The 26,209-nt window shown below is 36.2% G+C and overlaps 2 protein-coding genes across 2 annotated transcripts; one reads left to right on the forward strand and one right to left on the reverse strand.

The window, feature by feature from the left end:
• Window positions 1-4,982: 4,982 nt before the first annotated feature.
• On the reverse strand, window positions 4,983-11,193 carry LOC104885230 (uncharacterized). Its single transcript, XM_048641350.1, has 3 exons — window positions 10,395-11,193; window positions 5,509-9,853; window positions 4,983-5,169 (listed from the first exon to the last, which is right to left on the reverse strand). Exons 1-3 carry the CDS (start codon window positions 11,191-11,193, stop codon window positions 4,983-4,985), a joined length of 5,331 nt encoding a protein of 1,776 aa, XP_048497307.1.
• A 4,160-nt stretch (window positions 11,194-15,353) lies between these two features.
• LOC104887944 (phosphoenolpyruvate carboxylase kinase 1) lies at window positions 15,354-19,414 on the forward strand. Its single transcript, XM_010672734.3, has 2 exons — window positions 15,354-16,316; window positions 19,021-19,414. Exons 1-2 carry the CDS (start codon window positions 15,506-15,508, stop codon window positions 19,086-19,088), a joined length of 879 nt encoding a protein of 292 aa, XP_010671036.1. The 5' UTR covers window positions 15,354-15,505; the 3' UTR covers window positions 19,089-19,414.
• The last annotated feature ends 6,795 nt before the right edge of the window (window positions 19,415-26,209 follow it).

Below are 26,209 nucleotides of genomic sequence, written 5' to 3' on the forward strand. Positions count from 1 at the left end.
TTGTAAAGTTTCGCCGAATGGTGAAAACCATGGTATAGCTATCACTGTCATAAGAGAACCATTATGATTCCCATGGGTTCAGAATTCATTTAGGAAGAGCAACCAAATTAGAATGCAAATATGCCCTCCTCTAATTTTACAGGATTAATCCTTCAAAATCCTCATTATATATTATACACACATTAAGAAGAAAATGGTCCTTGGGAGTTGGGGCGCCAATCATGTGCCTTTATTATGGTTGAGTGATAAATTTCTTGATAGATTTTAAAACTAAATATTTCTAATAGGTGATGTACTTTTAAGCCATCACTGATGTACTTTTAAGCCATGACTGATGTACTTTTAAACTACTAGTGATGTACACTTACATCTTTCATAGTAAAAAACAAAATACATGAGAGGTAAAGTTACATGATACAATAGTGATAGAACAACGTTACATAGACTTCCAAGACAAGCATATATTACTGATTTAGGCTCATGGAACAAAATTTCTTGGATTTCGAAGAAAATTTGTAGTTATTTTCATTTTGATGTACTTATAAGCAAGTGGTGATGTGCTTTTAGGCCATTCGTGATGTATATTTAAGCCACTTGTAGGTGGGCAAGCTATGGTTGTTAACTGAACACCTAAAATTAGAAAACTAAATGATAAAAGTGAAGATTTGAGAGAAATTTCATGCAGAAGTGTTTTGGAGGAGATACACAAAGGAAAAATGTTGATGTTAAGATAAGAATGATGTTTAATCTCATAACATGATTTTAGGCTATGGTAGAGGTGACTATGTAAGATACTACGAATATATACGAATATGCAGTGGCCAGGATTCTGTTATGCACCCATATACCAGGCCACTATCAAGCTAATTTATGCAAGGTGAAAGTCAAAGCAAAAGAGGATCGAATAAATCCTGTACTCTTATTGACAGATTATTACTAATGTGTTGATATAACAATTGTTACAATAATGTATCTGAGTCAATAAGTTATCCAATAAGTTATTACTAAACACTCCATAATAGTATCATAATAGTGTCTAGTATCTACATACAACACTACTGAAAAGCTTATAAGTGAATCTTATATGTTGAGAATGGGTGTCGTATACTGCAGAAGGGTTTGTGTGAGCCACCTAATGTGGAGAATTCGGTGGAAATGCAATTTTAAGTAGGGCAGAAGTCTTGGATAAGGGAATTTCAAGTAATTCCTGGGATGATGTCTCAATATGTAACTATGGAAATTGGAAGGGAGGAAGGAGAATCTATGAATCTGTCAGAAGTATAGGTACTTTTCTTCATGTTCCCTTACGAGATTTGAGAAGAGATAGTTTACCATAATATATTGAGGCAACTTCATATTCAATACATGTCAGATATGAGACAAGGCAATCCTACATGGAGTGTCTGCAACTTAGGTTAGTTGGTGATGCCTGCAACTGGACCTCTTTGCTTCTATTACTTTTGTGTTTAATTTTGTCTAGTCTATCTCACTAGTTTGATTTGTTTAAAATGTGCTATTCTAATTCGTCATCATCACTTTGTCCACTTAATGCACAATATCAACTTTTGCTCCTTCTCCTGATATGCATGATTTTTGTCAACTAGAATAGTCATGGTGAAATATAGGGAACTTCTTTTTTTCCCTTTTGTCTAAAAACATGATAGAGCTTCTACTTAAGTCTTGAGATATACTGAGCATTATCAACTTTGGTCCACATTACACTGAGTTTGATGTTCAAACTTTTTTACAGTGGACTATTGGTTATGTCTTCTCTTCCTTCTCTGATAAACTGAATTTACAGTATATGCAGGATGATTTGGTAACAAAAGCTTCAAAGGATGCTTCAGGGGTAACAGCAAACCAAAATGATAATGGTTCAGCGCACGTTGCCTTTATCATCGACCAGCTGAAAGCACAAAGTTTATTGTCAACTATGGACCGCTTGCAGAAAGAGGTATGCACACTTTGTAATAAATTAGCGTACACATTAAGGCAGACGAATTTGCAAATAATAATTCCTACTAGGTTGGATTTTGGGTGCAAAAACAATTTGGTTTTACTGATGAAGAGAGCAACGTATGCACATATTGGAGAATCTTTGAATAATGTTATAGTTATAATAAAATTAGACATATTAAAGAGTTTCAGTTAGGTTAAATTAAAAGCTTTTCTATACATAATCCATGAAAATATCAAAGTATCATATTGATTGTCAACAGTGGAGATCACATGCAAGTACCCTATAAGTACCTGCCTATGCTTTTTACTTGTACTTTAAAACCTATTAGCTCAAATGGAAGAGCATTTGCTATGCGCAAGATGTGGGTTCGATTCCCGCATAGGTTACAAAATGACAATTATTAGAAGTTAGAGCCAAGACATAGATGTTGTACAATAGCACTCATGTACATTAAGAATAGAGATGAAAATCATACTGTGACTCAAACTAATGTCGTCATTTGTTTCTTCTTTACCGTAGCATCAAGTAAGGCTTATGAGAAAAATTAAAAACATCCTAAAAACTAAACAAGACCATGAAAATAATAAGAGCTTGTGTGGGAGTTGAACCCACATTTTTGTGTATTTGCACACAAAACACTCACCAATTGAGCTAACAAGCTATCAAGTTGCAACATTTTGATAAGAATTATATCAAGTATTGGTTAGAGTTGTAGCAACACTTGACTATAGTTATAGAAAATAGTAGTTATTCTGCCACATCAGCTAGCACATTCAGCAACTTTAGACCTACAACACTGCCTACAACTCTAATTTCCATCTCCAAAACTATGTGCTCATAGCCAGAGCATTTGCCATGACAGTCTCTAGAAGTCAGTTGTCAACTTTAGTTTCTGGTTTTTGAATGTATTATGGGGGAGGACAAATGCCACATCAGTCGTGGGTTACTTTGATTGGTGATCTATTTGAGTTTCTATGAGCATATAGTTTGATATTGAGCTTGTTCAGCATCATGGGTTCCTTGTCTGGAGTTCAACGACCTCTATTTACAGCTGCTGCTGTAGCTATGGCATCTGTTACAACTGATCTTCCCAACAAGTTAACGAATTCTAAACAAACTGAACCTTCTGTTGCTTCTGAATCATTGGCTTGACGGTCCCATGACTCAGCCTCAAGTTCAGAAATTTCATGGGTGTCTAACATTTCAGTCTCCAAGCTTGCAAGATTATCCTTTGTGTCCAGAATTCGTGTACCAGTGCCTAATATCAACTCAACATATGATGTACCCTCTGATGTACATTGAAGCCATCTCTGATGTACAATGAAGCCATCAATGATGTACATTGAAGCCATCTCTGATGTACATCAAGCAATAATATCCATTGCGTCTTAGATTAACTGATTAGTGCGTACAAAATGGTAATTTACATTCATGCAGCTTAGCTAAATATGATATGGAAATTGGTGCCATATCGAATAAGTTAAATATCATTCCTCAATCCTCATCTCAAGGATGCCATAGGCTTTTAACAGCCACAATGCAGGAAAACAGGAGCAGCACAACAAATATGAAAAAAAGAGATTATATTAATTAGGCATTATATAACATGTTAGAGCCAGTCACAAAATAGTAAACAATAATGCTGCATCTTGGCACTTGATGCAAACAAAATTGTGGCAACTCACCAGACAGTCTAATAGCAGAGAAAGATATGCCATATTCAACAACTTTCGAAGAGCAAATACCATTATCTAACTATTATAAATGAGCAAAACTCTTCAGGAAACCCTAACCATCAATATTTTATAGCTTTAAAAAGCTTCGGTGAGCTTTCGCAGTACTAAATTAAGTAGAGGATGGCAAGTTGAAACAAATGGCTTTGAGGTATAACGAGGAAGGATCACAGACAGCTAATAGTCAACTTCTCAAACAAGTCAAGTGAACTAACTAATAGAATGCTTGTCAAGAAGGCCATGTTTGGTTAAGCACAAGCTTATGCAAAAAATTCGATGTAGAATCAATGGATACTCCTCCTATTATCCCAATTGCATTAGCTTGGTTAAGCACTGTATTAGTACTAAAATCTTTGTTTGGCAAAGACATGTTTGGCACATAATTTCTCCCACATTTCAAAATGCTGTCACTTTCACCAGTGTGCACAAGAATAGAAGAATGTGGAGTAGCTAAAGCAGGGATTATTCTTCTGTTTTGTAGCAGATAGTTATTGGATTTATTACAATTTGCATCATGAAATTAGAAGGGACCAGGACGAAATGGTCCCTCAGTAGCATAAACATGGCGACATTCTTTCATGTAATTTTAACCGTGCAAATTACTTCATCTACCAGTTTTACAAACATGTGACAAAGGAAACACTTCTGTCCACAAATATCTATTGGTTATGATATACTTCATATGTGTAGAACATGTCTCATCACCTACTGCATATTGGGATAATAACACCTAGAATAATAGATGCAGTAGGTGACTCCATTAATATGTGTAGAACATGAGTTTTCAGTACAAGGAAAAGGAAGTATATGTGCGGTATCTCCATTCTCACCCAAGTCCATAGAGTTTGACTATGCTTTAACCACAATTTAGCCTTCAAGAAAGAGCCAATTGAAACATCTTAATCACCTTCCTTGCATTAATCTGATACATGTCTTGCTATGGGAATTGCAGAAGGTTTGTCAATAATTAAAGTGTCTTGTAACGTGCCTTTTCTTAAAAAAATGGAGCAAAGCTATAACATAAGCAATGAAATTACAAGTTGGAAACTCTTTTTAACTAGAACTCCTTATATCAACTCACACAGTTCAAACCTTAACCGAGCAATCCTGTATAATATATACATTTTGCATTCAGCTGGCCTAACTATCTTAAAGGAGTCAAATCTGTCCCCAACTTACAGAACGGAGGATGTGAACTGAGTCTGCCTAGTGACTACAACCCAATCTAAGTATCAAAGAAAGGATTTCAGAGTATGGTAATATGTACTCCTTGAGTGAATAATCTATGTTCATGCTAGAATCTCATTCAACTTCCTTCCCATTCCCACAATCGACTCCCTCCCATCTCTACCCTTCAGAAGGACCCTAAGGGCCTCCGCGCTCGAACACTTGCAGTAACACGAATCGGAATCGAACCTCAAAACAACCTCCCGAATCACCGGAACTTCCAATGCCCATATAGGCAATGCCATTCCCCTAGGTGTCGTATCAATGAGTGTAAACATAAATTCATTTTGTTAATCATTTATATGCTTTTCTTAATCATTTAGTAAATTCAAAACTGATGTACATGTAGTAAACATATGATGTACATGTAGTAAACATATGATGTACATGTCCAAAGTCATCAGATTGTAGTACAAACACATACGAGTCTCAACATTTAATTCAACTGGCATGGCATCCATCAACATGCAGTCTTTTTTTTTTTTTTTTCCGGTAAACAAGGCTTTCATTCATTAGCTAATACTGTTAAACATATTACAATCCGAGAGAAGTTGCTCATTACAATAACTAGGGGGAGTGGGGAATAACCTAGTTACAGCACTATCTCCATCCATGATCCTACAACTCTTAGCCATCTTGTCTGCCACGAGATTAAATTGCCTGTTGCAGTACTTAATCTGAAGATCCGGTCTCTGGGTGAGCCACTGCCTGCACATATTAGTCAAATTCAAATATTGGTCAGAGTGACCTCCTGTGAGGAGGTTTATAGCATCCTTACAGTCAGAATATATAATGGCCGTAGGAAGACTATTCAGCACAGCAAGTCGAAGTGCTTCCGCAATCGCTGTCAATTCAGCTACAAAAGAATTGTTAGTAAAGATCTTCTTCCCAAACCCCCCGATCCATTGACCGGAGGGCTTACGAACCACCCCCCCAATCCCAGCACCCTGGAGAATGTCAATAAAGGAAGCATCAACATGGATCATTAGAAACTCGTTTGGGTGAGCGAACACTGGATGGATAACGTTTCCGGTAATCGTCTCAGTGGCCAAGATAAACTCCCTAACTCTCCCCATAGCCCTCAGGCAGATAGCTTGAGGTGAGGATGCTTTCTGGTTCTTAAACACACACTGATTCCTATCCTTCCAAATCTCATGACAAATGTACGGAAAGACCGAGGCCCAGGGCAGGTCTCTAAACTTGCCATTGGAGTGCAGGTTTTCCCTAATCCATAGTCTGAAATCGTCATGCGGTCCTAAGGTCATTCCAACATGATCCCAAACCCTTTCACTTATGTGGCAGTCCCGGAGTATATGGGCGCTATGTTCTATGTGTTGGTGGCATCTAGGGCAGGATGTATCAACAATCAGGCCCCTACTTGCAAGTAGGTTTCGATGGGGGAGTCTATCGTGCCAGGTTAACCAGATGAAGAAATGAAGCTTGGGTTCACACTTCCCCTTCCAAATCCATGAGAGGTCATCGTGATTCGGGGAATGGGGGATTTGGGCTATGTATGCTCGATGTAACATAAAACCTCTGTGGTCTACAAAATTTGGAATTAAGAGGTCCGCCTGCGATTCAGGCGTAGGAGGGGAGGTGTTGAGGATGCGATTTCTTAGGTCAGACGGGATATGAATGGTTAGTGGAGTCAGGTCCCATCTCCCGTGGTGACTCAAACTATGAACCTTTCTGGTATTCTCATCCATACTCATGGGTCCCTGAACCCAACCCCGGAGAGGGCCTATGCCCAACCAATCATCGTGCCAGAAACTAATGGTTTTCCCATCTCCAAGGAACCAGGAACTATTGTCCTGAATGAGGTCCCAACCTTGGCCAATGCTTTTCCAAATGACAGATCCATTTCGAAACTTAGTGACACGATTATTCTGTAAATACTTAGAGCGGATACATTGTTGGGCCAGACTCGGTTGGTCTTGTGCTAGCTTCCACCCAAGCTTAGCCATATACGCTTTGTTCATGATTCTCTGGCTCCTAATGCCCAACCCCCCCTTATTCTTAGGTAGGAAGGTCATTTGTTTGTTTACAAGATGCATCTTTTTCTTTTCCCCTTCCTCCCCCCATAGGAAATTGTTACATATGGAGTCTAGGTCACTGAGGGTGCTTATCGGGAGAGAGATGGCTTGCATATAGTACGCCGGAATTGTTGATAAGGTTGAGGATATAAGACAAAGCCTTCCCGCTCTAGATAGGAACTTACTCTTCCAAGTAGCAAGACGGGCTCTCACTTTATCGACAATAAACTGAACCTGCCTGCGCGTAGGACGTTTGTGGGAAATTGGGAGACCCAGATAGACTCCTAGATTAGGGGATTCAACAATGTTAAGGGTTTCAGTGAAAAGCACCTTATGGTCCGACGGGGTGTTGGGGGAGAACATTAGTTTACTTTTAGCCTCGTTGATTCTTTCCCCTGAATCCCGACAGAAACGATCGAGGACGCTACGTACCGCAAAAGCAGTACTCTCGTCCACACGCCCAAAAAGAAGGAGGTCATCTGCAAATAGTAGATGTGAAATAGGTACCTGACCCCTACCCACCCCGAAAGGAGTCCATTCTCCCTGGTGACACGATTCATTAATCCGTCCCGTCAGAGCTTCAAGGCAGATGTTAAAGAGATAAGGGGACATGGGGTCCCCCTGCCTAAGGCCTCTGGAGTGTTTGAACTCCTCGGACTTGCACCCATTAATAAGGACTCTCGACGATGCCTGCGAGATGCAGCTCATGATTAAGTCAATGGCTGGGCGATCCAATTGAAGATTTTGAAGGCATTCCCTCACGAACGCCCATTCAACTCTATCGTAGGCCTTCTCAAGGTCGATTTTAAGGGCAAACCAACCCCATTTACCCTGCTTTTTCTGCATTGAGTGCAGGACCTCAGAGGCAACTACAAGGTTAATGTCGGGCCCCCTCCCTTTGATAAAGCTATTTTGGTTATGGGAGATCCAATCAGGGATAAGAGGCTTGAGACGGGTAACTAGGATTTTTGTGACAAGCTTATATATCGTATTGCAAAGACTAATGGGCCTAAATTGTTTGACTGTTTCCGGGGAGTTCTGCTTGGGAATGAGACAGATCAGGGCTTGACACAGGTCCTCTGGAACCTTACTCTGACGGAACCATTTTTTTACATCACTACATACATCATGGCCTATTACATCCCATGTTTTTTGGAAAAAGATTGGATGGAAGCCATCTGGCCCAGGGGCCTTGTGAGGTTTCATACTAAACATGGCCATCTTAATTTCTAGCGGAGAGGGTTCAAAGCCGACATTAAGGCCTAGATTTGGGACAGGGCTATTTGAGTTCCACTGGGAAAAGAGTTTTCCCGTAGAGTACAAGTCCTTGTAGAAGGCCAAAATTAGGTCATGAATCCCCCCTTGGTCCCTAACTTCATTCCCGACATTATCCCTTAGGCTATTGATCCTGGACCTATTACGCTTGATGAGTACCGATCGGTGAAAATACCTCGTGTTCCGCTCTCCCTCCCCAATCCTAGACATCCGGCTTTTGGTTTTCCAAAGAGTTTCCTCTTGTTGAAGGGTATCCATAAGCTCCTGTTGGAGCTCGGATTCAAGGTTCAGGTGGAAAGGAGAAGTGGGGTGGTCCTGGAGGTATAATTGGGTTCCTTTAAGTCTACCTACCAAGCGCCGCTTTCTACGATACACATTACCAAACGTTGAGTGGTTCCACTCAATAAGGGTTTCACGAAACGTACTTAAGCTGGCCTGGATGGAGCTACTTGGGTTGGGCCACTTTGGGAGCGCACTCTCTCTAAACCTTGAATCAAGGAGCCACATTGGCTCGAAACGAAAGGGTTTCTCACCATGGACAAATGGGACATTTTGAAACTTAAGAAGGATAGGGCAGTGATCGGACGTGATTCTGGGGAGATGCCACAGATTTGCATTAGGAAACATCTGAATCCATTCCATGTTCACCCACCCTCTATCAAGTCTTTCCATGATCGGATTAAGCTTCCTTTTATTCGTCCAGGTGAACCTCGGCCCGTTAAAGCCAAGGTCGATCAAGTTACAGTTATCCATCGTGTTTGCAAATAAATCCATTCTCTTCCTAGATGCAAGGCGACCACCCAATTTTTCATTCTGACAAGTAACCTCATTAAAATCTCCTAAAACTAGCCAAGGTTTGTTTAAGTTCTGTGCAAAGGACTCCAATTCATGCCATAATGTTTTGCGAATATGAAACTTAGGACTAGCATAAATTGCAGTAAGGACAAAAGAAAGGTTAGAAGCATGTACCTCAACTACACCATAGACTCCCTGAGCACCTTCTCCAATGACATGAAAATCCAGAACATGCGACTTCCACATCAGGAGGATGCCACCTACAAACCCATCTGGTTCCAGCAAATGCCATGAATCGAACCCCAAATCAGAGATAATTGCGTCCGTCTTCTCACGCCCCACCCAAGTTTCAGCAAGAATAACAAGAGAGGGGTAGTGCTGGTTCATGAGTAGCCTGAAATTCGGCTTGAACGAGGGACGGGCAAGCCCGCGCACATTCCAAAAAAGCACCGTCATTCCCTTAGATATCGGCCTTTTCTCTAGGAGCATCTTTAATACCCCCTCGTTTCCTACCACCCATGGGTCGACTTCTGCTCCGGTTTGTGGGCATGTCCACTCCTTCCTGTGGGGCCAAAGAATCACTTCTGCTTCTCGAGGGCTTCTTCGCTCTTTTCCCTCGGCCCAGGTGACTGTGATTCCCAGTTGTTTCATTGGGAGATGAAGGCGCGCAAGGAGCAATGCATTGGAGTTGCTCTTTGCTATCATGCGAACATCTCTCAGTTTGACACGCAGAAGTGTCCGTACCATTGGTAGGAGAGGAGCGGGATCTACCCATGGACCCAGACTTGCTAGCATAGCTCTTTCTTCGCTCTCTACTTCTACCTCTTTCTCTAGGAACCATTTTAAAAATATTTTCATAAGTTGGGGAAGATGATCGGCATCTAGGACTTGAGGTACATGAGCTGGTCGAAACACCGAGTTTGAATACATCATCAAGTGATCTGCTTGTTCGGGGTTTAGAGCGGGGTTGAGAATAAGCGCCTTTACCTCCTTGAATGAAAGTTCGGTATGGTACTCGTTCGGATCTTCTAAGCAATCGGGTAAGTAGTATTCCACCTCCTCGAGGCTGAGTTCGGACTTGAGGGGTCGGACTGGGCGCCCGAACAAAACCGGGCTGAGCGGAGTGGCAACCATCACCCGTGGCTCTGGAGGAGAGTCGGGAGGAGACAAAGGAGGAGGAGGGGAGAGAGATTCGGATAGGTCCAATACTGATGGGTCGCATGGCCTCCACATTTTCCTTAGAATGGGAGGGAAACTGTTTTTGAAGGGGGAGTTTCGGGTTTTTTGTGGGGGATTGAGCAACAGGTTTTTTCGTGGGAGAGGTAGTGTGGAAGATGGGTTTAAATAGAGGGGAGGTGGGAAAAGTAGAACTGCTTGAAATGAGGGGGCAATTTTTTGCCGGTATAGGTGTGACATCAACTTGGGGCAACTCATCAATCTTTTCTCTCTCTTTGCCACCTTTCGCATTTTCAGAGGGGGAGAGTATGTCTTCCTGCAACATTTGCAGGGCCGCAAAGACATTCTTCCCAGGAAGATTTATAAAATCTGAAGTACTCTTGGGACCCTGCGTGTGATCTTGGGTCAAATCCAAGTCACCTTTTTCTCTCTCCTCAGCTCTATTATCCACTGTTTTTTTGGGAGTCCATCTAGATTTTTTCTGGGCCCTACTCCCATGAGGCAAGCGAAAGTCAACTCCTTCAACATTTTTTGTCTTCTTCCTTCCTTCCACGTATTGCCATGCATCATGAGTTTTACTTTGTATCAGATTTTTCTCCGTCTCCCGACTACCCACAGTTTCCGGCGAGACCGAAGTCGTGGGCCTGCATGCCTTAGTGCTATGACCGATTTTACGGCAAACCGAACACACCCAGGGGGATTCCGAGAACACGAGTTGCTGGCATGAAGCTCCCAGCCAAACCCGGTTCGGTGTGCTCTGCTCCGCCTTCATGAGGACACAGATGGAGGCGAAGCGCTTTCGATCACCCGTCAAAGAATGCGCATCAATTCTTACGACACTCCCGATCGAGTTTCCTATAGAGAGCAGGATATCTTTCCGGTAGAACTCGAGAGGGAGTTCCGGGAGGTTAATCCAAATCGGGTATTGGGATATAGTGGCTTGGGAAGGTTTGAAGCCTGCCTGCCAGGCCTGAATCCATACAAGTGACCCCATAATAAACCATGGGCCTTCCGACAAGATTCGGGTTTTTTCACCAGGAGAACCACAACTTACACTATAGAATCCCTTACCCATAGAAACGAGGGGAACATCATCCTTCCATTTCCATATCTTCTGAAGCTCCTTTTTGAGGAATTCTTGTGAAAAAGAGCGACCCACTACTTTACATATTATAGCTTCGTTCCATGGTTTAACAAGCTCAAGATAACTCACCTCAGATATGGGGATAAACACATCGTCCCTATCACACAAGGGAGGCTGAATTTCGGCAAACGGGACGGATGATACTTTCAGGGGGAACTCTTCTAAAATCTCTGAAAACCCAGGGCCTTGAGAGGCCTGAGTTACATCTCTAAAAGACCGTTGCGAGAGACCCGGGGGAGGGGGGGGGATCCGGCGACGGGCGCACTCCGACCGCGACGATTGGGGCATTTGCTGGAACCACGAGGGTTTGCTTCGGGAGACTCTGGCTGGGCTTCTCACTCTGGGCCGTGAGGGCGGTTAGGGATGGGGATGATGGGGGCGGAGGAGCTAGGGGAGGGGGGGAGAGAGAGACTTTCTCTCTCATGTTTTGAAATGTGAGTGCAAATAACATGCAGTCTATATGATCAGTTTTCCTCTATTCAACAAGCGTACATTCTATTCAAGCAAATTTAGGAAAGAATAGCAAGCAAAGTAAAGTCATAAAATTTGCATCAATAACCTAAATAATAATTAATCCTCTAAAAACACAATCCACACATTCAATCCATCATAGAACAAAAGATGTAAATTCAAACCTAAAATTAAGAAAATTACTCATAATAGAGAGAGAAAAAGTTGAATATGAACAAAAATTCCAGTGAAAATCCATCACCGTCAAGTATACTCTCTAAAAGACCTAATTTTCTATTAAAAGATGCGAAAAACATAACTATAATTATAGAATCCATGAATTAACTCTAGAACGCAAGTACATCAATTTTAAAAAAAATCGAATTCCATGAATTACTTCTACACTTCGTACCTGATGATGATTACTTGATGGATGAATTTCGATCAGAAAAGTTCAGATTTTTGTTTGTAATAATCTGTCGATGATGAGAGGTAAATTTTTTTGATTTTTTCCTCAATGAGAAAAGTACTGTTCACGCTTGAAATGTTGCCGCTAAAAAATTGCTGAGAAAATTGCAGTTTTGTTATTACGGCTATGGCAAATCGCAGCCCTTAGGTCTTTTTTGATCTAACGGTTGTTGTTAATTCTCATATATTAATCTATTCTCATATAACTATTCATTCTCACCGGATCCCGACTCTATATATATATATATATATATACATATATATATATATACACATATATATATATATATACACATATATATATATATACATATATATACATATACATATATATACATATATATACATATACATATACATATATATACATATACATATATATACATATACATATATTATAATATATATTTATAATAATATATATATATATATATATATATACATATATATATACCGTATAGATGATACTCTCTCCCTGTTTCTTTTCAATCTACACACTTTTTTTTAGTCTGATCTGTTTCTTTTTAATCTACACATGGTTGTTTTTTGTATTTTTGGTAACATATCATCGTCCAAAGTGAAGTGAGTAAATTAAAATAAAACGTAGAGAGTATATAGAGTAACAATAAAGAGTGGTCATACAAGGACATCACTATTTTACTATGGGCACGTCTAGAAAAGATGTACATGATGGATGAACTGCATGGAGGTAGTTTTTGTGTAGTTGTTGGCAATTTTTCTTTGCCTGCTTCAGCTCAATGTTTGTATATAGGACAAACAATTCTTATTGGAAAAGACTCAAAGTTTGTTTCGTTGTGCAATTAATTATTAGAACGTAAAAACTATTGAAGGCACCATCTATAATTAGGTATTGCCTGTGCTGAATCAGCATTCGTTTATGTTGGACAAATTAGTGTAACACAGCTTGTTAATTACTTCTATTATGAAGATAAATTATCTAAACTCTAGTTGAAGATACCATTAATAAATATTGGAGATTACCTTTTATTTGAATAGTATTTTACTATTGTGCAGTTACGACAACATAGTACTACTACTCCCTCCATTTCCATATTAATTGGTTTCTCATTGGAATGCTTTATAAGCTACTTCGGAGAGAATATTAATCTATTTGGACAAAAAACGGTGTGATCAATATCAAAATGTAAAAGATATATATTTGTTCCAAAGTAAAAGTGCCTATTAAAAAAAAGTGGATTTTCAAAAAATAAAAAAATAAAATTTTAAAAAATTAAGGAGAAATTGCTAAAAGGTTAACTTTTTGTGGGTTTGTCTTGACTTGTTCTCATATGCCCTCCTGATAAATTTATGAGTGACAAAATAATTGCCACATAATAAAACATAATTAATCGCAACTTAGCTACATGATTAATTGCGACATATAATTTGTGTTTTCTTTGCACACATTCTTCAAAACGTATTTGAACTTATTGAAGTTTGTTTTATAAGGTTTATCTGAACTTATATGATCTTAATTTTTTAATGTGAAAAACACACTCTTAATTGCAAGATTTATCATACTTAACTTAACTATACGGTTGACCGGGTTAATTATTCTTCCGGCACCCTGCCTATGTTTGAATTTAACCATTAGTATTCCTAATTACAATCTATAAATAGCAATTATGGAATATAATTGATATTTTGAAAGTATATATTAAGATGAATATAATAAGATTTCGCCTAATTATCTGTTACCTTACCTTATCGAGAAATCACAAAAGATAATATACAGATAGTTCAAAAGTCAAATTGTGCCAAATTAAATATTTAGAAAATGGATTAAGTATATTAATGAAGAGATTTCCTTTTCATCATTAATTAGATATTTTGTCATGATTATTATTTGATATCATTTTACTGATTATAGCACTAATTTAACATCATCCTTAAAAGATACTATCTACTTGGGACTATGTTACTGAAGATTATCGCAACTAACACCATGACTTGAGATTAATGCCCCTCTTTATGGATCCTTTCCAACTATTCGTCGATTTTGCAATAATTATTATATTACTTCACTTTCTTTTTGTTTCTAAAATTAGACGTTTGATAGCGGAGAGAATCCTTATGATCGTACCTCACCAAAATTGTACGGACACTAAACTTCCGAAAGTTAGGTGCTCGTACCAACCCTCATAACCCTTCAAAAACTCAAATTTCTACCGCTTACGCTAACTAACTAGTTATTAGGTCCGGGCTATGTCCCGGATAAGAAAAAATTTCATTTATTAATATAATAATTTATGATAATAACACTAAGTACAACTTAGCCGAGTGGTTAGAAGTTTAATATATGTACATGAGATCTCATGATCAAATCCTATACTATGCAATTTCTTATTTTTATTTATTGTACATGGATTAACATGCATGAACTAAAACTCCCTAGGAAGAGCGCCACGTGACACATTTTCACGCCTTTTAATATATATGTATAGATTCGAGAAACTTATAGTAAAAAATTTAGAAACTATTTATGGATTCTTTAAAGTTCTAATTTTTTTTTTTTTTTTTTGAAAGACTTTAAAGTTCTAAATAACTCTACAAAATAGAGTTTGAGTAATATCAACCATTGAATAAAAAATTAGTTGTTCATATATTATCTTTTTAAATCCCCCTCATTTTTTCTTGTCAAATCCACCCTAATTTCCCAATTCAATGGTAAGATAATCCGAACGCCGAACCCAACACGACGTAACTTTTTCTTAGCTCGTACAAGGTCCAACACCATACAACACAAAACATCTACTTAAAATGTTAAGGATAGCTTGAGTTCACAATAATTTATCGTGTACTTAAACTAACTTTATCATATAAAAACATACTATACTTTTAAAAACTCGATTATATAATAAAAAATTGACTATATCATAAAAAAACTAACTTTATCAAACGAAAACTGAATATATCATATAATTTTCGATATATACTAAATTATCGTGAACCCGATCACTTTTTTTGAGTCCCATAACAACAGAAATTACTCAAATTATAATCCTACTACAACTCCAAAGATTATAGTTAACGATACCTTCATCCACCGTTAGATCATATCCTCACCTGCTATAAATATCTATATAACTAATTTATACTTACCCTCTTTTATAAATTCCGAATATTCCCTTCACAATTCTCAAACACACACTATACAATATATACAGTATATACACTCATCCTTCATCAAAACTCTCTCTACTCTCCAAATTCACCATTAACAATGTTCACCAGAGACTACGAAGTTATCGAACAAATCGGCACCGGACGATTCGGCGTCGTTTCAAAGATAAAATCCCGCAAAAACGCCGAAATCTTCGCCGTTAAATCCATCGACAAATCCTCAATTTCCGACGACAATATCGACAAACAATCTCTCATCAACGAACCCAAAGCTCTCCACCTCCTCTCTCTCTCCTCCACGTCATCATGCCACATCACTCGTCTTCACTCCACGTATGATTCCCCCTCTCACCTCCACCTCATCCTCGATTACTCCCCTTTTCCTACCTTATACGACGTCGTTTCACTCCGCCAACGTATCTCTGAACACGATTCTCGATCCATCACTTTCTCTCTCCTCCATTGTATCCTACATTGTCACGAAAACGGCGTCGTTCATCGTGATATCAAACCAGATAATATTCTTGTTGATACGAATTCATTACAAGTTAAACTATGTGATTTCGGATCTTCTGGGTTTATAGATAATAGTAAGAATAATGAAGATAATGTAATGTTGATGAATGAAGTTGTTGGTACACCGTATTATGTTGCGCCGGAGATATTAGAAGGTAATGGGTATGATGAGAAAGTTGATGTTTGGAGTGTTGGTGTCGTTTTGTATATAATGCTTGCTGGTTTCCCGCCGTTTTATGGAGAGAGAGTGGAGGAGGTTTTTGATATGGTTTTGAAGGGTAATTTGAGATTTCCGTTTAGGGTTTTTGGGAATTTTAATTCTGTTGTTAAAGATCTTTTGAGGAAGATGATTTGTAAAGATGTTTCTAGAAGATTATCTGCTCAAGAAGCTCTTCGTAAGTTCCTTTTTCTTTTTAGAAAATTCTTTTGGAAATCATGGATAATTCATTAATTTGATAAATATTGCATGGCCGTTTTTTTTAACCTAAAATTGATGAATTTTGGTTAATTTGGATAACATGCATAAATCTGGATTTTCTGGGTTATTTGTTATGGAGTACTATCTAGATCAATTATGGGATTTTTTTTTTGGGAAATAGTTTTTTTTGGGATAAACTGATATGAATAATAATTCTAATTTTGACCAATCTTATGAACAAACTTTTAGGGTGTTTTTCTCAAAATAATCCGTACTTTTATTATTTTATTAATCTATTGTTTTTGTTAATCGTTTTTGGGTGTACTACATAAGATACTTCCACTAACTTGAGATATTTCTAAAACAATTAAAAGTCGGAATTATTTTAGAAAAATATGATAAAGTTTAGATCATTCATCTCAATTGATTTTCGGGTTTGCTGCAATTATATGGTGCATCTGGGTTTTTCTGGGTGTATGTTTGTAGGAAATATGGTGTTGTTTTCTGAGACACTTGTTGAATTTCTTCTGTTTTTTCACATAGTGATACCAATGCCAACATACCATCATAAACTTCATGATGTTGAAAATACTATACCATGTAAGGTTTGGTCGAGTGATAAAGGTCTGGTCTCATGATTTCAAGATCAAACGATGATTAAATCCTACTACGGACTCTTTAGGGTGAGGTTTCCCTTACCACCCCTCCCTCGTAAAAGTCTTACCTACAAATCTAGTTGGTTATACATGTGCGAAGTCTCAGTTCAGTAATATTCTTCATGTGACCAACTTTATTAAAAAACTATTAGAAAACTATGGAATTATTGTGGGTGATACTCAAATAAATTGTTAAATACTCCCATTCTTCTACTTGACTGATAGTACATTATGTATTACATCACACTTTTTCTTTCTTTTTTTCTTCTGTTGGTTTCTGGAGCCCAAAACTTATTATGGATAATATAGTTTTAAGTAGTAATCAACAAAGCGAAAGTTATATGTGGCCCACTTCACAGTACCGTTAACAGTTTTTGCATTAGTGGTATAGTAGTTAATTGGATGAGAAGACTACTTTTTTTTTTCTCTGTTTTGCATGTAGCAAAATTTTTAGAGTTGGTTTTAAAAATCTGTTTTGTTCAACTTATATTGTCTTATTTTATCTCCGGTTATTTTATATGATCTTATAAAATCTTAACTGATCACGTACCCTAACTTCTATAATCTTTTTATAAACCAATTTAGTTACCCATTTCAAAATTGTTATAGCTTCGTCTAAGAGTGAACGAGTATATGAGGGACTCAGCTAGATAGACCTAGGAACTTTAGTTTTGATTTGAGGTACTATTTTGTTCAACTTAATTTCACGTAATTACGTTCTCATTAATTTTATAAGTTTTAAAATTTAGTTTCAATGAGTTATTATAAGTCAAAATCAGTTCAATAAAATACAGTAATACACCCTAAAAAGTTGAGTATGATACTTGGGAAAGTACTTGTTTATGGCAAAATTACCTTGGTCCGAATACTTTCTGAAAGTATCATTTAGAAATATGCTATACATGTTTTGAAAGTTTTTAAGCTCCTCTTAAGTACGACAATTATATGATACTCCCTCCGTCTTTTTTTATTTGCTACATTTTGCCATTTAGGGGTGTTTTAATTTATTTGCTACATTTGCAAATATTTCCATATATAGTACATAGGTCCCACACTTTATTTACAAATTTGCCATCACTCCCTTCTTGATTTTGTAAATGTTTCCATATATAATACATAGGTCCCACAATTTACCTATTTGCTTTTTTGTTAATTCCATTTATGTCAATGGTCTCCACTCCCTCCTTGGTCTTTGTGAAAAAGTGCTTGTAGCAAATAAAAAAAGACGGAGGGAGTATATGGTTAGGAATGGCAACGGGTCGGACTTGGACCGGATTATGCATAATCCGACTCCGACCCTACAGAAAGTCGGATTTTAAATCCGAGTCCGACTCCGACTCCGAGATCTGACCCGACTTAAAATCCGGACATCCGACTTAAAATCCGACTCCGAACCTGATCCGACTTATTTTTCTTCCAATTGTTTAATCATTTTTTCTGTGGGAAAAGCCTATCTAATACAACTGGCTGAAAGTCGAAGTCAGATTATACATAAATAATACATTACATAAATAAGAAAAAAGGATTGATTGACTCAAAGTCGGAGTCGGATTCGGATGTCGGATTATTTTATGAGATCCGACTCCGACCCTCCTCCGACTCGGAGTCGAATTTTTTAAACGGAGTCGGAGTCGGATTACTTTTTTGTCGGAGTCAACTCGGATTTTTTCCTTCGGATCGGAGCGGACTAGGGTCGGATTCGGATTGGATTGCCATCCCTATATATGGTGAACACAAAAGTACTATACTTTCTGAAATAGCATTTAATATATGCTATACATTTAAAGTTGTGCACGACCTTATGTACGTGTGATGAAGTGCACCTACTAGCCTTAGGGATTAAGAGTGCAATGTCCATGATGTTTAGTGATTAAGCATTGATTAAAGGCACTTGACGTACACCTAATCCATATATAATTGCAGTCTAATCCTCATTGCATAATTAGTATTATAATACTTATATCTCTTAGTAAACAACTATGTTTTTTTTATGAACTAATTTGGATACATTGTAATGACATGCAGGACATCCTTGGTTCACGACAAGTGGAGGGCAACCCATCAACAATGACATGATGAATCAATACAATTAGAAGACATATACTTTCTATATAGTATAGTAGTAGAATATAGTACTTACAAACAATAGCAAGTAATTTCTGTTTTTGGTTTTGTTGGGAAAGATTATGTAAATGAAGTAACGAAACTGTGTTTTATAGGTACTGTTTTTAGCTACTAGTACGAAGCTTCGATGATAGTTGTGTGGCTTTTGTTTGGTGTTTGTTTGTTTTTAGTTCATCTGCGGAGTGCGGAAGACGTAGGGCAGCACTATGGCAGGCAGCTGCAATTTGGAGATCAAATTGTACATAAATTAAACTAGCTAGTGGAGTGGAGTATCTATTAATATTGTTTTCTCCTACTTTTGGATTTTGTTGGTTGCGTATGCGTCTCATTGTTCATTTTGACACAGTATCTCCCAGTACAGAGTTGTACGGCAGAATACTATACAAGTATGACAAGAATAGATGCATGTGTAGTGAGTAGTGGTTAAGGTTTTGATTCGTAATTTTAAGATTAAGATTACACTTCATACGCGTTTTTGGAATAGAGGTTTTTCTTATCATCTTCCCTCATTATAGTGAGTCGGGCGTGCTAAATTAACGGGTAAGCCTGCTAGAGGTATTAGTTCAATAAAGTTATTTTCTTTATCTACCTCAACAAAAAAAAAAAAAAGTTAAACAGACTATTTTTGTAATGGGACTTTGCATATGGTTCATAACATTTTTCTTTTCTCGAGCATTTCTTAACCTTTTTGACATTTTCCTAAATGTTTTTTTTTTGTACTTTATAACTTCTCAGAATTTTTCTTATTTTCCACAAAAAAAAAAAAACTAAATTAAAGAGAACATACCCTAATTGATTTCAACCTGTAATCACAAGACTCCAAAATTATATGCTTAAAGATCAAATGTTAGATTATATAGTTTTTCCATGATGGAAAATAATTTTTTTAAGAGGGCTCCTAATCTTAGAAGGAGATGAGCTAACTAGATCTTCTTTCTCAAAAGAATATGGAATCCCACATTTCCTTCCTTATTTGCATCATCTATATCATATACTCACTTACTGAGGTGTACGTAGCTCTAAATACACAGGGTCAAATAAGCAAAAATAACATTATCAACTAAAATAATTATAAAATTAGCGAATATAATTTTGAAATGAGGAAAAATGACGTTGAAATGAGCAACAATAATGTTAATATGCGAAAAAACAACTTTTAAATGAACAATATAACTTTTTAAAAGGGCAAATATTGACTCCATATATACACCTCACTAGGGGAAAAAAAGGAAGGGTTGCGGAGGAAGGGCTGCGCTTTTGATAAAAGCGCAGCCCTTCAGAGTGAAGGGATGCGCTTGTAGAAAAAGCGCAGCCCTACTATGTGAAGAGCTGCGCTTTTATAAAAAGCGCAGCCCTTCTGACTAAGTAGGGCTGCGCTTTTGAAGAAAAGCGCAGCCTTTCTTAAAAAAATTTGAAATAAAAAAATCGCGGGCTTTGAAATATTGAGCGGGCTTCAGATATATTATCCCTCCTTCTCTCTCCTCTCTCACGTCCCTCATCCATTTTCCTCCTCTCTCACGACCCTCCTCCCTTTCCTCCTTCTCTCTCATCCTCTCTTCTCTCTCCAAAACTCCCAGAAAATGCGACAAAAAGCCTGAAATGATTTGCACGAATCATGCCGACGGAGTCCGATTGCCTATTGTGATACCTTTTCAGAAGCGGAACGGGCCAACGAGTCAAACTCATCGCTTGCTGTGATGTTAAGGCTTTTTAAGCCATCCGAGTTCGTTTAAGCCTCCAAATAGCCATTTTATGTTTTTCCGATTTTTTTTTTCCCTTAATTATGTATGGATTTTGTTTTATGTATTTAAACATTATTAGGTTAATGTTTGGAGGTAGTTCTTGTATTTTCAGATCTCTAGGTCTTGTATACTTCTCTTTGTTTTGATTAATGTTCTTGTATACTTCTCTTTGTTTTGATTTAAATATTCTTGTATACTTCTCTTTGTTTTGATTTAATATTCTTGTATACTTCTCTTTGTTTTGATTAATGTTCTTGTATTTTCATATTCGTTTTGATTAATTTGTATTTTCAGATCTATAACTTCTGTATATTAGTTTTTGTTCCTTTTTTCATTTTCGTTTCGTTCTTTTTTTTTGTTTTGGGTTTATTTTCGTTTCATTTCTCTTCTCTTCTGTATAATTTCAGAAAATGTGAGATTATGAGTAAAAAATGTCAAAAAAAAAAAAATTATTTTTTTTTGGTGGGAAGGGCTGCGCGTTTTTAGGTAAAAGCGCAGCCCTTCTAGCCATGAAGGGCTGCGCTTTTACCTAAAAAGCGCAGCCCTTCTAGCTATGAAGGGCTACGCTTTTACCTAAAAACCGCAGCCCTTCACAGTGAAGGGTTGCGCTTTTCTAGCGCAGCCCTACTAAAAATGTGAAGGGCTGCTGTCAAAAAGCGCAACCCTACAGGCCTTTTTCAGCGCAGCCCTTCTTCATTTTTCCACTAGTGCCTTCTGTTTTTTATCATTCTCACTTTTGTGTGCGTCTGTCAGTGCACCTCTTTCACCTCAATTGTCTTTTATTATATATTAGTAGAAATAACGATTGAATATTAATAAAGTTTTAAGTGAGACGAATCAAACAAAACCCTATGTAGCATGACTATATTTTTTCTTATAAATTTACAAAAATTGAGTATATTATGTTTAAAAATGAATAGTGTCAAGATTCCAAATGAGAAAAATTACAGAAAAACAGTACCTTGTAAGTTGTGTCTAATTCTTCACCTTACTATCCCCTTCCTTCTATGTATATTCCTTTTCTTATAATCTAATTTTTCTTCAGAAGAACTAAAATTAAAATTTTCATAGGAAAAGTTATAAAATAATTTTCGGATCGGGTCATCGGATATTCAGATACCAGACCTTGAAAATGGATATTTCAGATGGGGTATTTGAAAAATTCATATTTCAGATATCCGAAAATGATAATTTTCAATTCGGTCGATTCGAAAACTAAGAATTCGGATCGGATATCCGAAAGATTGGAGTGGCTTGACCGGATTGAATATTTATTGACACCCTTAAATAATAAAGCATATGATATAAATTATGATGTGAAAATGAGTCTTAGTGTGATCCAAAAACTATATATTTTACATTATTATCATAAATAATATCTCCAAAATATTACATGTGATCATAATACGCCAATTTCTTTTAGAACAATATGAAATGTAGCTGAAGTAAGTTAGTAATTATATACTCCCTCCAGTCTTTATTTATGTTTCTAATTTGACTTACAAATTTACGAACACATATTTTTGTACCATTAATACATGTAATTAGACATTAGTAAAAAAAATTGTAAAAATATGATATTATTAAAATATATATTGAGATGAATTAAATAAGACTCGTCCCAAAATTTTAAGTAGGAATGTAAAAAACGAACATACAAAATAGTATAGTTTTTCTATAATCTTTGTTTCCTATTAATTGTATCATTTAGTTATTTCTTTTATTCTACCATTAAATTTTAATTTAATTATGTAATAAAGAAATATAGAGGAGAACTGTATATTTGATTAAATTTGAGTTAACAGAGCCCGAATTAAGCACTTTAGGCCGTGTATTAGGCAATGACTACATGGACTTTCATATTACCCACGAACTTTGAAAGATTAGTTGGGCCATCGTGCCTTGTAATAGTAAATTTTAATGGAAAACAGGCCCATTTTTGTCTGTCTTCATAGCCCAGTGCATATGGATCAGGATTCCGCGCTTTTACATCATATAAATGACAAAGTTTTGTTCTACTTTTGTTTGAAGTTTATGATTCAAGGAGATTAAGGTTTTTTTTTTTTTCTTTTTAGAGCGTCACAAAGAAAAATGATATAAACAGGATTTGATCCAAAGTCTTCAGTATTACATTTTGAGAATTTAAACAATTAAACTAGTTGACATCTATAGAAAATTTAAGTTGTAATTGCAATGGAACCAAAATCTACTATCAGATTTTGTTAGGTATAAGGGCCTGTTCTTTTCGGCATAAAATAGCTGAATTGAACTGAACTGAACGGAATTGAACTGAACTGAATAGTGATATGTGAGAGTAAAAGTATTGTCAAGAGCTGAACTGAACTGGTCTGAACTGATCTGAACAAATCTGAACTGAATTGAACTGAACTGAAAATAAGCTGGGGAAAACAGGCCCTAAATGTGGGTATATGTTAATATGTTATCCTACACTAAAAGTTGAATTAAATTGTGTTCAGTTTATAGTCTTAGGTTAAGTTCCCTACTCTTCGTATTATTGATCATTAATGTACCAGGGTATACAACTCCCTTGAGGCTTGATTGGATGACATGCAAGGTCAAGGAAAGATAGTGGTCAATGTAGTGATGGACTATTGGACTAGATGACCGACATCCCCCATGACACCATGTCTTGTTATCTTTTTAAAGGTCGTTAATTTTTGACATCACTCTTTCATATCCAAAACAATTTCTAAAACAAATTTTCAGATTATATTGAAAAAGAACTAATGAATTACTAATTTGATTGGATATACACCAATAAGGCAATAATTTGGTTCTTTAGATTGATCTATTACTTTGTTTTCCTATTACATTGGCCTTTGAGCCTTAATAAAATTGAACTCAAAAATTATATAAAAAAAATGCAATAATGTCTTATCATGAAATCTGTCATGAATCTAGATGTTTAATAATTAGTTACAACTTACAAGAAAATGACGATGGATTAAGTACAAAGAGGGTGGAGCGATTGACTTTTTTTAAAAATAAAAAGAATTTCCTTACAAAAAAGAGGGAAAATTAAGAATCCTTCTTATTAGAGGTGAGAATCGAACCTCTATTACAAAAATGAAAAGATAACCTTATAATCACTAGATCAACGTTGATTCTCGAGTGGAGTAATTAACTGATACAAGAAGTAAGAGTGTGAATACTAAGTGAAGTTGGCATGTATGCAGCCGAAAAGCGACATAAATTAGCATTTAGCAGGGTGTGGCGTGGATTGCTGGCCAACCTTTGATTTTCTTGGGGGAGTTGTCTTCTAGACTTCTACTTCTTAGTGAATAATACTAGGTTGGTCCAAAGTCAAATACTATTTTACAAGTTGATCGTGTATCAAAGTCTAACATCGTGTGCTGCTTCTCTGACTTTCACATTTATACTTCACATTCAATCATTAGTTCATTGCAGAAAATATTGAGTCCTAAATATCTGTGTTTTCTTATTTGTTTTATATTTATTTTGATAATACTTATTTGGTGTTTTAGCCGTCTCTTAGTCTTAAGAATTATTTAATATTTTCCGTTTATCAAATATTTTAGCCGTCCTATGTTTAAATGGCCGATTTCTTCTTCTGACATATATGTAAAAAATTCTGATCAAATTGATGATATAACTTGATTAACAAAATTAGAAGACAAAAAATAAAAGCTTGAATTTCATATTAATAATAATTATACTGATAGTATTTTAAAACTTAAATGTTGATTATTATTATATAAATCAAATTCTTCCACTTTATTAATATTCAACGACTAAACCTGATACCCAAATTCTTCTCCTTTATCTGAGGACAAGCTTTCTTCTGCTTTATTTTTCATTCTCTCATAATATATTTGAATATCAACGAACAAATAACTAAAAAAAAACCAAGAAATATTAATTTGAGAAACACATATTAAATTTTTTTGAAATAATCATAAATATTTTTTCAAATTATTTTTTTCAACACTAATAAATAATTGATTGAGAGAAAAATATTTTTGGATAAAAAAAAACTGAGAGAAAAATATTAATATAACACGCACACATATTTATACATGCAAAAATGCTAGCATAAAATAAACAAAAGGGAAATAATAGTAAATTGTTGCTCTCTTCATGTCAAAATATGGCAATAAAGGATTAATGGTACTCTGCCTTAGAGTCCCTCTAGGCTCTACTCCGTGAACAATGCCCCATATTTTTTTGCGCAGTTTCTAGATTCCCCATTTTCTTTTTTGGTTATACTTTCGTGTATAGTTTTATAGGTCCTTTTACTTTATACTTTCTCTGTTTTTTTCGCATATTCAAAATATTCGTAAAGTTAGGACTTTGGAGTGCACAAATCTAAATATGTTTGTATACTTTGGCTATTATATATGGAGTACTCTATAATCAATACCTCAATAAAATCAGTCAATTGGGGTTTTTCATTGAATTTAAAGTTCAAATATTCACCCCGAAAGCTGCATGTAGCATATTACGGACACTGAGACATTAGTCGTCGTCAATTATCTCATATTCTGATGAAAACAAATCAAATGTTTATTCATGGAAAATTCAGTTCTAAGAGTCAAGGTCGTCGCCTAAAAGATAGAAAAGAGAGTACACCTCAAAACAAAAGGAGTTCTCTAATGCTACAAGATTGCAATGTCGTATGGGCTTACACATATTTGATGTCATTACGCATTGAGAAGGGAAGAAGGGATTCGAACATGTAATCTATCGTTCACAACATCTTAATTTTAACCATTCAGCCAAGACATCCTTGGTTACTCATTGTTAGGATATGAGTTAAGACTATTTTCGCATATTCAAAATATTCTTAAAGTTACGTGTGCACAAATCTAAATATGTTTGTACACTTCGGCTATGTTTGGAATATAAGATGAAATAGAGCTAAAACTCATAAGGTAGCTGAAAGGAGCTGAAGTGATAAGGTAGCTTAACATTTAAGCACCTTAAATTGAGATGCTATATTTGATACAAAACTCAATTTCAGTCAATTTTTGAGCTCAAATTATTTTAAAGTCTTACCCCAAACACGGCTAAGAGACTTAAACTTTTACACCTACTTATTTAAGTTGACTTAAATGTGTTCCCAAACAAAACTTTCGTATATTCGTATATTAGTTAATTGTTTGACTTTTAAGCTTGAGAATGCAACAATTTGATTATTAATATTTTTAATTATCTTCAACTTGAGATAGATGATAAAAAGTTCATATTTTGAGATTTTATATCTTATCGGAATTTACATTTTTTTTTGAAATTAACACTAATTCATTGATTCAAAGTCATACGACATCTACAATAGAAGTAGAACCTAAACAAACACATATTATAAT

This window comes from Beta vulgaris, chromosome 3, assembly GCF_026745355.1.
Source record: "Beta vulgaris subsp. vulgaris cultivar EL10 chromosome 3, EL10.2, whole genome shotgun sequence".
Classification (NCBI taxonomy): domain Eukaryota; kingdom Viridiplantae; phylum Streptophyta; class Magnoliopsida; order Caryophyllales; family Amaranthaceae; genus Beta; species Beta vulgaris.

Excerpts from the sequence above, each read along its gene's own strand:
- LOC104887944 (XM_010672734.3), top strand. The coding sequence starts at position 15,506 with ATGTTCACCAGAGACTACGAAGTTATCGAACAAATCGGCACCGGACGA. Across the intron at positions 16,317-19,020 it reads ATCTGCTCAAGAAGCTCTTC|GACATCCTTGGTTCACGACA; the intron begins GTAAGTTCCTTT and ends AATGACATGCAG.
- LOC104885230 (XM_048641350.1), bottom strand. The coding sequence starts at position 11,193 with ATGGGGTCACTTGTATGGATTCAGGCCTGGCAGGCAGGCTTCAAACCT. Across the intron at positions 9,854-10,394 it reads TTGCCCCCTCATTTCAAGCA|AGAAAGAGGTAGAAGTAGAG; the intron begins GTTCTACTTTTC and ends AATGGTTCCTAG. Across the intron at positions 5,170-5,508 it reads GGAGATAGTGCTGTAACTAG|GGGAATGGCATTGCCTATAT; the intron begins GTTATTCCCCAC and ends TACGACACCTAG.